Source organism: Narcine bancroftii, chromosome 4 (genome assembly GCF_036971445.1).
Source record: "Narcine bancroftii isolate sNarBan1 chromosome 4, sNarBan1.hap1, whole genome shotgun sequence".
Lineage (NCBI taxonomy): Eukaryota > Metazoa > Chordata > Chondrichthyes > Torpediniformes > Narcinidae > Narcine > Narcine bancroftii.
The window spans coordinates 124,084,573-124,098,771 of NC_091472.1; the positions used below are offsets into that span (position 1 = coordinate 124,084,573).

The 14,199-nt window shown below is 42.7% G+C and overlaps 2 protein-coding genes across 2 annotated transcripts in view; one reads left to right on the forward strand and one right to left on the reverse strand.

Moving 5' to 3' along the window:
* The window catches only part of unga (uracil DNA glycosylase a), a 34,561-nt gene extending 26,782 nt beyond the window's left edge, over positions 1 to 7,779 (forward strand). The window contains exon 7 of the mRNA XM_069932706.1: positions 7,286 to 7,779. Coding sequence (XP_069788807.1) covers positions 7,286 to 7,426 — 141 coding nt within the window. The 3' untranslated portion in view covers positions 7,427 to 7,779. The remainder of the gene's footprint in view (positions 1 to 7,285) is intronic.
* Positions 7,780 to 9,157: 1,378 nt separating this feature from the next.
* Positions 9,158 to 14,199, reverse strand: part of myo1ha (myosin IHa) — an 86,444-nt gene continuing 81,402 nt past the window's right edge. The window contains exon 31 of the mRNA XM_069932707.1: positions 9,158 to 13,131. Within this exon, the coding sequence (XP_069788808.1) occupies positions 13,105 to 13,131 (27 nt within the window). The 3' untranslated portion in view covers positions 9,158 to 13,104. The remainder of the gene's footprint in view (positions 13,132 to 14,199) is intronic.

A 14,199-nucleotide genomic window follows, 5' to 3' on the forward strand; every position in this document is an offset into this window, starting at 1 on the left:
GGACTCCATCGTCAGGGGAACAAACAAAAGATTCTGCGAACCTGACAAGTGTTCGCGTATGGTGTGTTGCCTCCCAGGAGCCAGGGTGCGAAACGTCTCGGATAGGGTTCAGAGTATCCTGGGGGGGAAGGTGAACGGCCAGAAGTCCTGATACACGTGGGTACAAATGACGTAGATAAGATGAAGGAGGAGATCCTGAAGAGGGACTACCGTGAGCTCGGAAGGAGGTTAAGAAGCAGGACCTCCAGGATTGTAATCTCGGTGCTGCGACCTGTGCTGTGCATGGGTGGGGGGCAAAAATAATAAAATCAGGAGGTTAAATGTGTGGCTGGAGGAATGGTGCAGAGTGCAGAGATTCAGGTTCATTGACCATTGGGATCTCTTCTGGGGAAGACAAGACCTCTACAGGAGGGATGGTTTACACCTGAATGCAACGGGGGCCAATATACTGGCAGTTAGGTTTAATAATGCTGTCGGATTTGATTTAAACTAATTTGGCAGGGGGAAGGGAACAGGACTGATAGGGAAGCAGATAGGAGAGTGAATATAGGGGTGGTTCCGTTAGACGGTGAAACAATAAGGAAAAAGGGAACTAAAAGTGATAGGAGTGTAGGGGCAAGTGCATCGAGAACAAAGGTGGAGGGAGAAAGGAGATATGGTATCAAGGTATTGTCTATGAATGCACGGAGTGTAAGGAATAAAATGGATGAGCTTGAGGCGCAAATGGCAATGGGAGGTTATGACATTGTCGGAGTAACGGAGACATGGCTGCGGGAAGGGCAGGATTGGGAAATAAATGTTCCCGGGTACACGTCCTATAGAAAAGACAGAAAGTTAGGAAGAGGAGGTGGGGTAGCTCTGTTGGTAAGAAATAAAATTCAGGTGTTTGAAAGGAAAGGCATTGAAACAGGTGGGGTAGAGTCTGTTTGGATAGAATTAAGAAATTGTAAAGGCATGAGGACCATAATGGGGGTCATTTACAGGCCTCCGAAAAGTAGCTCAGATATCGGTAGAAGTATAAATCAGGAATTAAGAATGGCATGTCAAAGTGGTAGCAATACGGTAATTATGGGGGACTTCAACATGAAGGTGGACTTCAACATAAAGGTGGACTGGGATAATCAGATGGGAGCAGGAACACAAGAGAGTGAGTTTATTGAATGTCTACGAGATACTTTCTTAGAGCAGCTAGTGAAGGAACCTACCAGGGGGAAGTCGATTCTGGACTTGGTGCTGTGCAGCGACGCAGAGTTAATAAGTGACCTCGATGTAGGGGAGCCATTAGGGAATAGTGACCATGGTATGGTTACTTTTGAGCTGCAATTAGAAAGGGAAAAAGAAAGGAAGTCGGAAGCATCTGTACTGCAGTTAAATAAAGGGGATTAGGCAGCTATGAGGGAGGAGCTAGCCAAAATAAAATGGAAAGATACACTAGCTGGGAGGACAACTGGGGGAAAAATGGCAGGTATTTTTGGACATTTTTCACAGGATTCAGGACAAATTTATTCCAAAGTGGAGGAAAGGCTCCAGGAGATGCAAATGGCAGCCATGGCTAACTAATGAAATCAAATGCAATATCAAATCCAAAGGGAGTAAGTATAAGATAGCGAAGCGGAGTGGGAAGTTAGAGGATTGGGAAACCTTCAAAGAGCATCAGAGGGTAACTAAGAAAGTCATAAGAGAGGGGAAAATGAAGTACGAGAGGAAATTAGCAAATAATATAATGGAGGATAGCAAAAGCTTTTTTAAATATGTGAAGAGGAAGAAATTGGTTCGGTCTAAAATTGGTCCATTAAGAATGGAAAAGGGTGAAATTATTACTGGAAACAAGGAGATGGCTGAGGAATTTAACAAATACTTTGCAACTGTCTTCACCAAGGAGGATATAGGTTATGGTCAGTTAGGGGGTAGTGGTCATACGGTATCAAGAGACTTGGGAACTTTTCTGAGGAAGTAGGAGATCTAATGGATATCCGGATCCAGAAGCAGGAGGTTATGAGTAAATTGTTGGGACTGAGGGCTGATAAATCCCCAGGGCCTGATGGGCTGCATCCCAGGGTGCTTAAAGAAGTTGCTATGGAAATTGTGGAGGCACTGGTCGACATTTTCCAAAGTTCCATAGATTCGGGGGAGGTCCCTGAGGATTGGAGAGTGGCTGATGTGGTGCCGCTTTTTAAGAAAGGAGGGAGGGAGAAAACGGGAAATTATAGACCGGTTAGCCTGACATCAGTGGTGGGGAAGATATTGGAGTCCATCATAAAAGGAGTAATAGCAGAACACTTAGGCAGAAATAATAGTATAAGGGCTAGTCAGCATGGATTCCTTGAGGGTAAGTCATGCTTGACTAACCTTCTGGAATTTTTCGAGGATGTGACAAAGAGGGTGGACTTGGGAGAGCCAGTGGATGTAGTGTATTTGGACTTCCAGAAGGCCTTTGATAAGGTACCGCACGGGAGACTAGTGGGCAAGATCAGGGAGCATGGTGTTGGAGGTAAGGTGCTGACATGGATAGCAAATTGGCTAAGAAATAGGAAACAAAGGGTTGGAGTAAGCGGGTCTTTTTCAGGATGGCAGGATGTGACGAGTGGAGTGCCGCAGGGATCGGTATTGGGTCCTCAGTTGTTTGTAATTTATGTAAATGATTTGGATGAGGGGATTATTAATAACATGAGCAAATTTGCAGATGACACTAAACTGTGTGGTGGTGTGAGGAGGATGTCAGGAAAATGCAGAGGGACTTGGACAGGTTGGGGGAGTGGGCTGCTGAATGGAAGATGACGTTCAATGTGAGCAAATGTGAGGTTATCCATTTTGGGGGCAATAATAGGAAAGCTGAGTATTATTTAAATGGAGACAAGCTAGGGAGTGGGGAGGTGTACTTGTTCACCGGTCACTGAAGGCTAACATGCAAGTTCAGAAAGCTGTGAAGAAGGCAAATGGCATGTTGGCTTTCATAAAGAGGGGATTGGAGTATAGGAACAGAGACACCCTTCTGCAGTTGTACAGGGCCCTGGTGAGACCCCACCTGGAGTATTGCGTCCAGTTCTGGTCTCCAATTTTGAGGAAGGACATACTAGCTATAGAGGCTGTGCAGCGCAGATTTACAAGGTTAGTTCCAGGGATGGCGGGGTTGACATATGCTGAAAGGCTAGAAAAACTGGACTTGTATCTGATGGAGTTTAGAAGGATGGGGGGGGGAGGTACATGATTGAGGTATACAAAATTATCAGGGGGATAGACAGGGTGAAGTCGGATTACTTGTTCCCAATGATGGGGGAGACGAGGACTAGAGGGCATAGTTTAAGAATACAGGGTAGGCCCTTTAGGACGGAGATGAGAAAACATTTTTTTATGCAGAGAAGTGTGAATCTGTGGAATGCTCTGCCACAGAGGGTGGTAGAGGCGGATTCGCTTTTTATGTTCAAAAGAGAGTTAGATAAGACTCTAGTGGGCAAAGGAGTTGAGGGTTATAGGGATAAGGCTGGAAAGGGGTACTGATAGTAGTGATCAGCCATGATCTGTAAAATGGCGGTGCTGGCTTGACGGGCCGAAGGGCCTACTCCAGCTCCTATTGTCTAGCATTGTGGTTTTTACTGCAAAGGATATGGGCTGTACACCTGCAAATAAGGGTGGTTAAATTCCCAGGGCCTGACAAGATATTCCCTTGGACATTGAGGGAGGCTAGTATAGAAATTGCTGGGGGTCTGGTGGAATTTTTTTTCAATATTTTTATTGAAATTGAAGTTCCCACATCAAAGAATACATATTAAAAGTCAAAAAATAGTACATTATACTAGGATCATACCAAGTACCTTGCCTTCTCAATTACATAAAATATATTACAGTACTATTTTATTATGAAAAGATCTAAACCCACTACCAAAACAAAGGTATTTGACAAGTAAAGGAAAAAAGAATTCCTTATCAAAGTGATAAATTACCTTGTTAGTCAACACTTCTTCATTCATATCAGATCCGAGATTCTGAAAATAATTCCTAAAAGGTCCCCAGTGTTTGAAAATTTAAATCAGAAATTAAGCATCTAATCTTTTCTAAATGTAAACATGACATTTTTTTTGTGCAGCCATTGAGCTTGAGTAGGTGGGGGTAATGTCTCTCCATCTGAGCAACACCACCTCTCTAGCCATAAGAGAAATAAAAGCTAATACATGCAAATTAGATGCTGTTTGAGTTATGCCCCTCTCTCCAACAATACCAAATGAGGCAGTTAAATGATTAGGGTTAAATTTAACTTCAAAAAGTACAGAAAAAGTTTGAAATACTTAATTCCAGTATTTCTCAAGACTCTGGCATGTCCCAAACATGAATTAATGAACATTTCCTTTGTTGCACCTATCACAATGAGGAGATACATCTGTATAAAAACAGGATAATTTGATTTTGGACATGTGAGCTCTATGGACTACTTTAAATTGTAGGAGGGAGTGATGGGCACATAAAGACGAGGTATTAACCAACTTGAAAATCAAATTCCACGTTTCTTCAGAAGTGGAAATATTTAAAATGTCCTCAGCCACAGGTGTGGTGCTAGAGGATTGGAGGGTAGCTCATGTTGTTCCATTGTTTTTTAAAAAAAAAACCCTCCAAAAGTTACCCTGGAAATTATAGGCCAGTGACCCTGACGTCAGTAGTAGGTAAATTATTGGAGGGTGTTCTAAGAGATTGGATATATACAAATATTTAAATAATCAGGGGCTGATTAGGGATAGTCAACCTAGCTTCGTGCACGTAGGTCATGTTTCACCAATCTTGTAGAATTTTTCAAGGAGGCTACCAGAAAAGTTGATGAAGGAAAACTGTGGATGTTCACCACATGGACTTTAGAAATGCCTTTGACAAGGTCCCACATAGGAGGTTAGGAATGTTCAGACGCTCAGTATTCATGGTGAAGTAGTAAACTGGATTTAACAATGACTGGATGGGGGAAGCCAGAGAATGGTGGTGGAAGATTGCTTTTCAGACTAGAGGCCTGTGACTAGTGGTGTACCTCATGGATCAATGCTGGGACCATTGTTGTTTGTCATCTATATCAATGATCTGGATGATAATGTGGTAAATTGGATCAGCAAGTTTGCAGATGACACTAAGATTGGTGGTGTTGTGAATAGCAAAGGTGGTTTTGAAAGCTTGCAGAGGGATCTGGACCAGCTGGTCAAATGGACTGAAAAATGGCAGATGGAATTCAATGCAGACAAGTGTAAGGTGTTGCATTTTGGAAGGACCAACCAAGAAAGGACATACACGCTAAAGGTTGGGGCATTGAGGAGTGCAGTAGAACAATAGGATCTGGGAATACAGATACATAAATCCCTGAAAGTGACATCACAGTTGGAAAGGGTTGTAAAGAGAGCTTTTGGCATATTGGCCTTCATAAATCAAAATATTGAGTATAGGAGTTGGGATGTGATGGTAAAGTTGTATAAGACATTAGCGAAGCCAAATTTAGAGTATTGTGTGCAGTTTTGGTCACCTAACTACAGGAAAGATATCAGAGTGCAGAGAAGATTTACTAGGATGTTGCCCAGTCTTCAGGAACTGAGTTATAAAGAAAGGTTAAACAAGTTAGGACTTTATTCTTTGGAGTGTTGAAGAATGAGGGGAGATTTGATAGAGGCATTAAAAATTATGAGGGTTTTCGACAGAGTTTAAAAAAAAAGTTTTTTCCACTGAGGGTAAATGAGATACAAACCAGTTGCCATGGGTTAAGGGTGAAAGAGGAAATGTATAGGGTGAACATAAGGGGGTAATTCTTCACACAGAGGGTGGGAATTTGGAATGAACTGCCAGGTGAACTGGTGAATGCTGGCTCAGTTTTAACATGCAAGAAGAATTTGGACTGGTACACAGATGGGAGAGGTATGAGGGATGTGGATTGGGTGCAAGTCAGAGACTAGGCAAAAAAATGGTTCAGCAGAGTCGAAGGGCTGAGGGGGCCTTGTCTGTGCTGTAATGTTCCATGGTTTTAGTATTGTAATGAAAGTGGACAAGACGGGAGGGGAGGGAGAGGAACAAGTTATACTGTTTATAGGAACAAATGCAAGTACATCAGACATTTGAATATTATTGGGGTTTGTTTACCAGGCTGTCCATAAGTTGTGGGGATATTCATAACCCAGGGAGTGCCAGTCAGCAAAGTACGAGTCGGTGCATTTGGGGGGATGTCATCAAAAAATTTTAGCATTTTAAATTTAAATTTTTAAGTTTAGACATAGCATGGTGACAGGCCATTTCAGCCCACAAGTCCATGCCGCCCAATTTACACCCCATAAACCTACACCCCTCCCTGGTATGTTTTTGAAGGGTGGGAGGAAAACTGGAGCCCCCGGAGAAAACCCATGTAGACATGGGGAGAACGTACAAACTCCTTACAGACATTGCGGGACTCGAACCCTGATCACTGGCGCTGTAGAGACATTGTGCTAACCGCTCAAAGAAAATAAAATCAAAAACTGCAGAAGCTGGAAACCAAAGTAGAAAGGTATAAAATGTTAGCTTGTTCCATGGATGCTCCTTGATCTATTGTGTTCCTAGCATTTTCTGAAATTGCTTAGGAAATGTATTCACTTATATGGACAGGCTCTGGGGAAAGGTCATGACAGGAGTGAAATAAGTGACCATTTCATCTACCATGGTTTTGGGAGGGGGAATATGCCGTCATTTCACATGCCCAATCAAAGACCTTGGCTAAAGCCCACCAAGCAAGTCAATGAGTGTTGGCAGGAACACTCAGTATTTGCCTCTTCGACCCTGGCAGGATGAGGACAGTGAGCACATCACTGCTAGCAATTGCCTCCTTGAAGTGATTCCGAGCTTCAGTATTGCATCAAAATCCTGGAATTCCCTGTAGAAGCAGAAAGCATGCCTTGAGGGCAGTGGGGATGTGTAATAAATGCTAATATGCCTGTACAGTTATATCCCATACTGGGATTGAACTAAAGATTCCATAACTCCATTCGAGCTGATAACCAAACCAGAGGACCTAAATGTACGTCCCTACAGTGGATGCAATGGTTTGATGGCAAGCGTTGTCCTGTGATATAATGTCAAGTTGCGTTTATTTGTCGTTCATACCGTAAATATTGCAGTGTACAATGAAAAATAAGATGGTGTTTCTCTAGACCATGAAGCTGGTTATTAACATGGATAAATAACATCCCTTATAACTATCATATACTTGCCTTGTGTACCCCTGGAGTGTGAAAGATTCTTAGACAGATAATTCTCTACTTGCAGATTTTACCCACTGTCTCCCTCTTTGTTACAGAAACGTCACCATGTGCTGCAGACAGTTCATCCATCTCCACTCTCTGCACATAGAGGCTTCTTTGGTTGTAAGCACTTCTCCAGAACAAATGAGTTGTTGAAGAAAGCAGGGAAGACACCGATTGATTGGAAGTTGCTGTGACTCCAGAGATTGTGAGCAGAGAATGTTGTGGGATCGCACTGGATGAGAGATTTACTGTTGCCACGGTTTGACCAAGGTGTGGGTTTTGTGTTAATTGTGAGGCATTGATTGTATATTTATAGGGTCTGAGATCTTGTAAATCTCACTGGACCAAAGCTTTTATTTAACAGATCAGAGTTGGAAATTTGTCCAAATAACATGGGCATATCTGGGTAACTTAGTATTTTAACTACAGTATTTCAACAAAAATACCTGTGAGTCTAGTCCATGACTGAATTTTTTTAAATATAATTTCATTGAACTGTACAGGCATATTTGCATTTATTTTCTTTGTTAATGTTCTGCTTGCTGTAAAACTGCTAAGCATTGAGTTGTGAATATGTTAAATAAAATTTTATTCCTGTCTTTTCACCAAGCTTGTTCATATCATTTGGGAAAACTGCTTGGGCTTTGCACTGCTTGGTAAATGCAGAGAGTTTTTGGGCAGATGCGACTGCCAGTTTTCACAAAGCAAGATGCTGTTCCAGTACCTTTGGTGTCTCATCTCCTACAAGTAGGTGCGTGTGGATGTTAGAATGGATGGGTGAATGTCAAACAGTACTGAATCTATAGTGTAGCTGCAATATCTGGTGTTCTTTATCTTGGCTAGGAGGCTTCATTGGGCAGCTGTGCAATCTGGCAAGGGGTTTGAGCTCTCAGCCATCTGTCAGCAAGAGTTGAGATGCAGCAGCTTCTCCAAGTATTGCCCTGTATTGATTCGCCCTCTGAGATTTCTGGTGAAATTGATAGTTGATATTGGCCTTGTTGGATCAGGACTCCAGTTGTTGACCTTTGGCCCAAGTCATTGAAGGTGATGTAGTTACACAGCATAAAAATGGGCCATTGTCCCAACTCCTCCACTGAGAGCGGGCACATTAATCTCATCTCAGCACTAGGTCTGTGCTGAAGTAATTCAAGAGCTCATCTGAATGCTTACATGGTGTTAATGTTGGGGCATTTCCAAAGTCTCTCCTGCTGTAGCCTGTTGGCTCTGACACTGAAGCAGTGGTTCTACCAACTGTGCCATCATGCTTGGCCCTCTGCCCTCTCTCCTATCTCTTCTCAGCTTTTTTTCCTACCTTTCCACCTATTACCTCTTGCCTGTTAGCCTGTGTTCCTCCTTCTTCCCCCTCCCCCTGTTTTTATTCAGACAGTACCAGATTTTCCTGATGAAGGGCCCAGTCCTGAAACATTGATTGCCCTTCCAGTTTCTATGGATGCTGGGACACCTCCTGAGTTTCTCTAGTATATGCACTCAGCCCCAACATCTGCAGTCTTTAACACTATTCCCAACCCACCCTACTGCAATGTTTGCCTTTGTTATTGATCGATTGTTCCAGATGATCCATTGAACCATCACTGTTGCTTTTTGGCATGAGCTTGTGTGGAATTGACAAGGAAAATGGAGCTTCAGTAAATTTACCTGGAGTTGCCCACCCAGAATCTGTTATCTATTGCAATAGATAACAATCTTTAGAGATTACAGGGTACAGTGTTTATAGTTCAGGCCTCCCATATAAACAGCAAGTGCAACCCCCCCCCCCAGCAGATTTTTTTCCCCCAATCTTGTATAAACTGCTCCCACTTACCACCGGTACTAGTTCAAGTTCCTTACTGGACAGAGGCTGGCAAACAACTTCTAATTTCCTAAACCTAATAATTCTGCTCGAAGATCATTCTAGAAAGCATGACTTTATTTTTCTATGAAGTTTTATAACACCATCATCCTGTACACAATCTCTCTAATACAATAACATTGCTGCTGTAATATTTATTTGTCACATTTTCACACATTAAACTTGATGCAAAGCCCCTGTGCCTTCTAAATCTCAATCTACAATTTTGAAGCAATGCCTTGTGGCTGACATTCTAGTTGATGCATTCCAGGCATTGTGCCACAAGCAGTAGTTAATTAGAGGGATTCAAATTTCAACCTCTGGACAGTTGAGATAAAGATTGTTAAAGGCAATTCAACAGGGTCCAAGGTCTGTGGAGGGCAAGATGGAGAAGTCTTTAGGGAAGGAATTCTCGGGAAAATATATTGGTTACAAGGACTTGTTTGCCATTTGTAAAGTAAAAATTCCAGATAATGCTCGAGTTCAGATCAAGCCCATGTTCATCAGATTCCTGGAAAGACGGTTAAAAGCAGTTCAAGAGGCAGAATTGAGGTCTGGGGGAGCAGATGGAGGGACTTTGGGGGAGGGAATTCTACGCACCTCCATTTGCTCAGGCTCCTACTGCACCTGACCCTCTGCTGTGGGTGAGGCTTAGTAACCATTGGGGGAAGGAGAGAACAAGGCATCAGAGCTGGGTGAACTGTGATGCTGTGTTTGAAATGTGCACCAGGTTAAAATGGGCACTGCAGCTTTCTATATGTGTACTAAAGCACAGAAACCGGCTAACCCTTGATCCTTGCTGACCACATCAATAAAAAAGTGCTGGAGAAACTCAGCAGATCACGCACCATCCATTGGATGTAAAAGTCGGCCAAAGTTTCTACCCTGAGCCCTTCGTCAGGAAGCTGAGAGCTACCTTTGGCTCTGTCTCCCTATACTTTTCAGCTTCTTTATCTTTTACCCACTGTGATGGATTATGTTAGGTTTTAAAGGAGATCTGTTGTGGCAGGCTTTCTAGTGTAGGTCACAAAAAAATGCAAACATTTCAACACAGATCTCATTTAAAATGCCAGAGCTCTGTTCAAGCCAGACAGTTCATGCTCCGAGTGTCTTTGCAAAAACTTTGAAGAATGCCTATAGAAACTTCACATGTAGGTGTTAATTGGACCTGCTGTAGAGTAATGGATTATTGTCTTGGAAAGCAAAAGATGAACGGACTCGGAAGATTGAGTCTGGTGCAGGAGTCTGTCTGAGTGCAGTTGGCTGTTCTCAGAAGGTCATGTGGTTTTCTCTAAGTGAGAGAGAATTCAGCTGGGACTGGAACAGGACAAGCTGGCAGAAAAACCCCATTTTGATGACGGGTTGTGAGTTCTTAGTTCAGCCTTGTCAAAACCCTTGTGGTCCATGCAAGAGGAGATGGCTGGCTGTACAATGTTTCACTTGAAGTAAGGGAAACAAAAAGGAACTCTGGTGACCTGAAAGAAAGAGGTTATCATCGGGGAAACCCTGATGGGGCAAGTTTCTTCAGCAAGACACTGAAGTGGCTGATCAAAAGGAATCAGTTTGTGTCAAACGAGCAACATATCTCTGAAAACTGACAAGAGCTGTCCTGAGTGGTAACCATTTACCTTTTAAGCACCAAAGCCTGGTGGCATTCATAAATGTTAAATTCTGTGCACAGTATAAGAATTGCCTGCAAATGGTGAACTTGGAGGTATGAGATTGGACTGAATCAAAGAACTTTTCTGAACTTGTATACACATTACATGTGTGCTTAGAATTAAAAGGGAGTTAAGTTAATAGTAATATGTTAAAGTTTGATCTTTTATGTTTAAAGAACGTTATAAGTAACTTTTGTTTAAGTAACCATTTGTCTTGGTGAATTTCTATTGCTGCTGGGGTTTGGGGTCCTCTGGGTCTGTAAAACCACCCACCTGTATCCATCTATTAGATCTTACCTGTTAGCCTGTGCTCCTCTCCCCCCACCTTTTTATTCAGACGTTCACCAGTTTTTCCACATTCCTGATGAAAGCCTCAGGCCTTGACAGCCTTTTACTTCCTATGGATGCTTGCGTGACCTGCTGAGTTTCTCCAGCACATTTGTGTATTGCTCTTGAGCCAAGCATCTAGCGATGTTCTTGTTTGACCACATCAAGCACCTGTTTATCCACTCCCTTTTTTTACATTCTCACATTCCCATCTATTTCCTTACGGCAATACGTACTGTCCAATTAACCAACTAACCATCATGACTGTGGGATAAGAGAGGAAAACCCACATGGGTCACGGAAAAACTGCAAACTCCACACACACCGTGCCAGAGATCAGGGTGATTGCCAATCAGTGAGTCCATTCTCGACTGGTTATGTCCCATATTGTTTAGGGGTTTTTAATTGACCTTTAGCTTCAGGACATTCCCATAACTCGTCACTATTCCAGAATCCTAGAGGAAAGTAGCCACACTCCTGGGTAAAAGAGGATTCATATTAGTGGTCATGAAGTTGATAAGAGATGCGGGTCCTTCAGCCCACAATTCATGTTGACCACCAACCCATTGACACTAATCTTACATAAATCCCATTTCTTTACCCCTCAATATTCTCAAACTCTTTCCACCCCCCCCCCCTAGATTTTACCACTCACTGGAAAGACTGGGGTAATTTACAATGGCCAATTAATCCACTAACCAGTATGTTTTTGAGATGTGTGAGGAGCCCAATACAGACACAAGGAGAATGAGCATACAGTCAGCATTTGAGTCTGCTGGAGCTGAGAGGTACTAATGTGAGGCAGGCCACCTTGGGCAAGAAGTGTAGAGCCATGTGAATGGGGCAGGCTATTCAGACCTTTGGGTAATCTAAGTAACTTGGCAACACCTTGTTTATCAGGAATCTGCCTCCCTCTGCCTTAAGCCTATTCAAAGACTCTGCTTTCACTGCCCAAGCCTGAGAAAAACTTTACCTCATCCCCATCTTCTCTGAGCAATTTGTAATCAGTGACCCTAGTTCTAGTTGGTTTTGATAATGTGGGGCAGGGTGCATACAGCTTGGGGGACTGAGAACCCAGTAACGAGACGTTAACCAGAGTATTCGGCTTCCCTGACATATAGAAGTGATGCTGAGGGGATAGAACAAAAGTGTCTGAGAGGTTATTGTGGACGATCTCCTTGTTGGGTGGAATATGGGGCAAGAAACCCCAGTCTGATTGATGAATAGTCTTCAGAACTTAGAGAACAGAGGGTGAGGGAGCAGACCTTAAGGGAGAAAAATTGTGTGCTGGCATTTTGAACCAGTTGAACAAAGGTTGACTGCAGGTTCAGGTTTGGTTCTAATTCCCTCCTGCTCCATGGATGGAATCCTCTCTGGGCCACATACTGTTTTACTTTCCCTTATTTGACGAAAGGTCTCTGACCTGAAATGTTAACCATGTTTCTCTCTCCACAGATGCTGCCTGATCCTCTCAGCATTTCACTTTTCTACCATTCTAAATAATTCGCTTAACCTTTGATTCTTCCTATTTCTCCTGCAATTTAGGTTCCCACAAGGCCCATTACTTCTCCAGTTTTGATATTGATTACATTTGAATCCAGTTGACATTGAAAAACCATTAAAATGACAGCAAAGTACTTCCTCATCCATCCCTCAGCCTACCCAGTAGGGAGGTTGCTGTACAGTAATCTGCAGCTAAAAACCTTGCAGATTCCTCCCACCCAGAGAAGCCAAATGGAACAGAATGATTTCTGAGATCTGGGAAGCAGGTCTGGGACAACTTCGGAGTAGAATCTTCCCCCACATTGAATCAATCCACTCCTGGCTCCTTCTGTTAGCAGGCACGGCAGTGTGACAAAATTGGGCAGGTCCATGACTCCGACACATAATGCACTGGTGGAAGGACAACATTTAGCAGGTCATCATGGTGATGCCTCATTAAGTGGTAACAGGGTTATACAATTAATGGCTTTGAGACGCAGCATGTTTATATTTCCTATGAACTTTGAAACAAAGAGATGAATGATCACGAAGGTCATCGAGATTTTACCCTTGGAGTCATCTGCAAAAGGAAAAGGGTGAAAATTTGTTACAATCCAAAGAGACTTCCACACATCTAGTTTTGCACACCTTGCCTGCGTTTTACCCCCTCATTGCCTTTCAGTAAAGACAACCATGTAAAGTGAAGAGGATTCTCTGATTGGGAATCAAACGCTGTCTCAGGTGCAGAAAGCATTGTGTGATGAGTGTAGAAATTCACCAGATTAGACCTCAATTGTTTCAACTTTGAGGTTCCTTGTTGCAAATTAGAAAACTTTGAAAGGGGTGGCATGGCGTAGCAGTTAGTGGAACCTCTTTACAGCACCAGCGATTAGGACCGGGGTTCGAATCCCATGCTGTCTGTAAGGAGTTTGTATGTTCTTCCTGTGTCTGCGTGTGTTTTCACCAGGGGTTCTGGTTTCCTTCCACTATGCAAAACATACTGGGGGTTAATTGGGTGTAAATTGGGCATCATGGACTTGTGGGCCGAAATGGCCTGTTACCGTACTGTATGTAAATATTTTTTAAAAATTTAATGTTATGGATCAATAAATTAAAGACAATTAACAAAGCAGAGCAGATTGTTGGTTTAAGAAATCAAGGCCAATAGAGTGCTCTTCTATTCACCTCATTGTGAGAAGCATATTATTGCCCAGAAAAGATCAGAAATGTGGATTATGAGGGACCGAGCGGATTAATGGTGAAATGTGGTATTTGGGAGCTTCTAATTATTTTTTTAAAATAATGTCCTGTAGAATAGGCTTACCATGTAGAGTTAGGGTCTGGAATAAAAGGGTCTAGCAGTAGGGACTGCTAATTGGCTTTGTAACAATAAACAGTAGTAATTTGGATAGGTAGGTGCAGTATAGGGGAATTGGCAAGGGGTGGTTGTGACTCAAACTGTGTTCTAAATATGGAGATGACACAAAACTAGGAGACAGCAAAGTGTAGAAGGCCAAGTAGGTATAGCTAAGCTGGTGGAAAAGTGACAAGAAATATACTGTTGAGAGATTATAGAAGTTGAGTTCAGAGTAATAAAATGGTTCAAAAGGCGAACTGGATGCTGGGCCTTGTAAACGGAGGGAGAGAG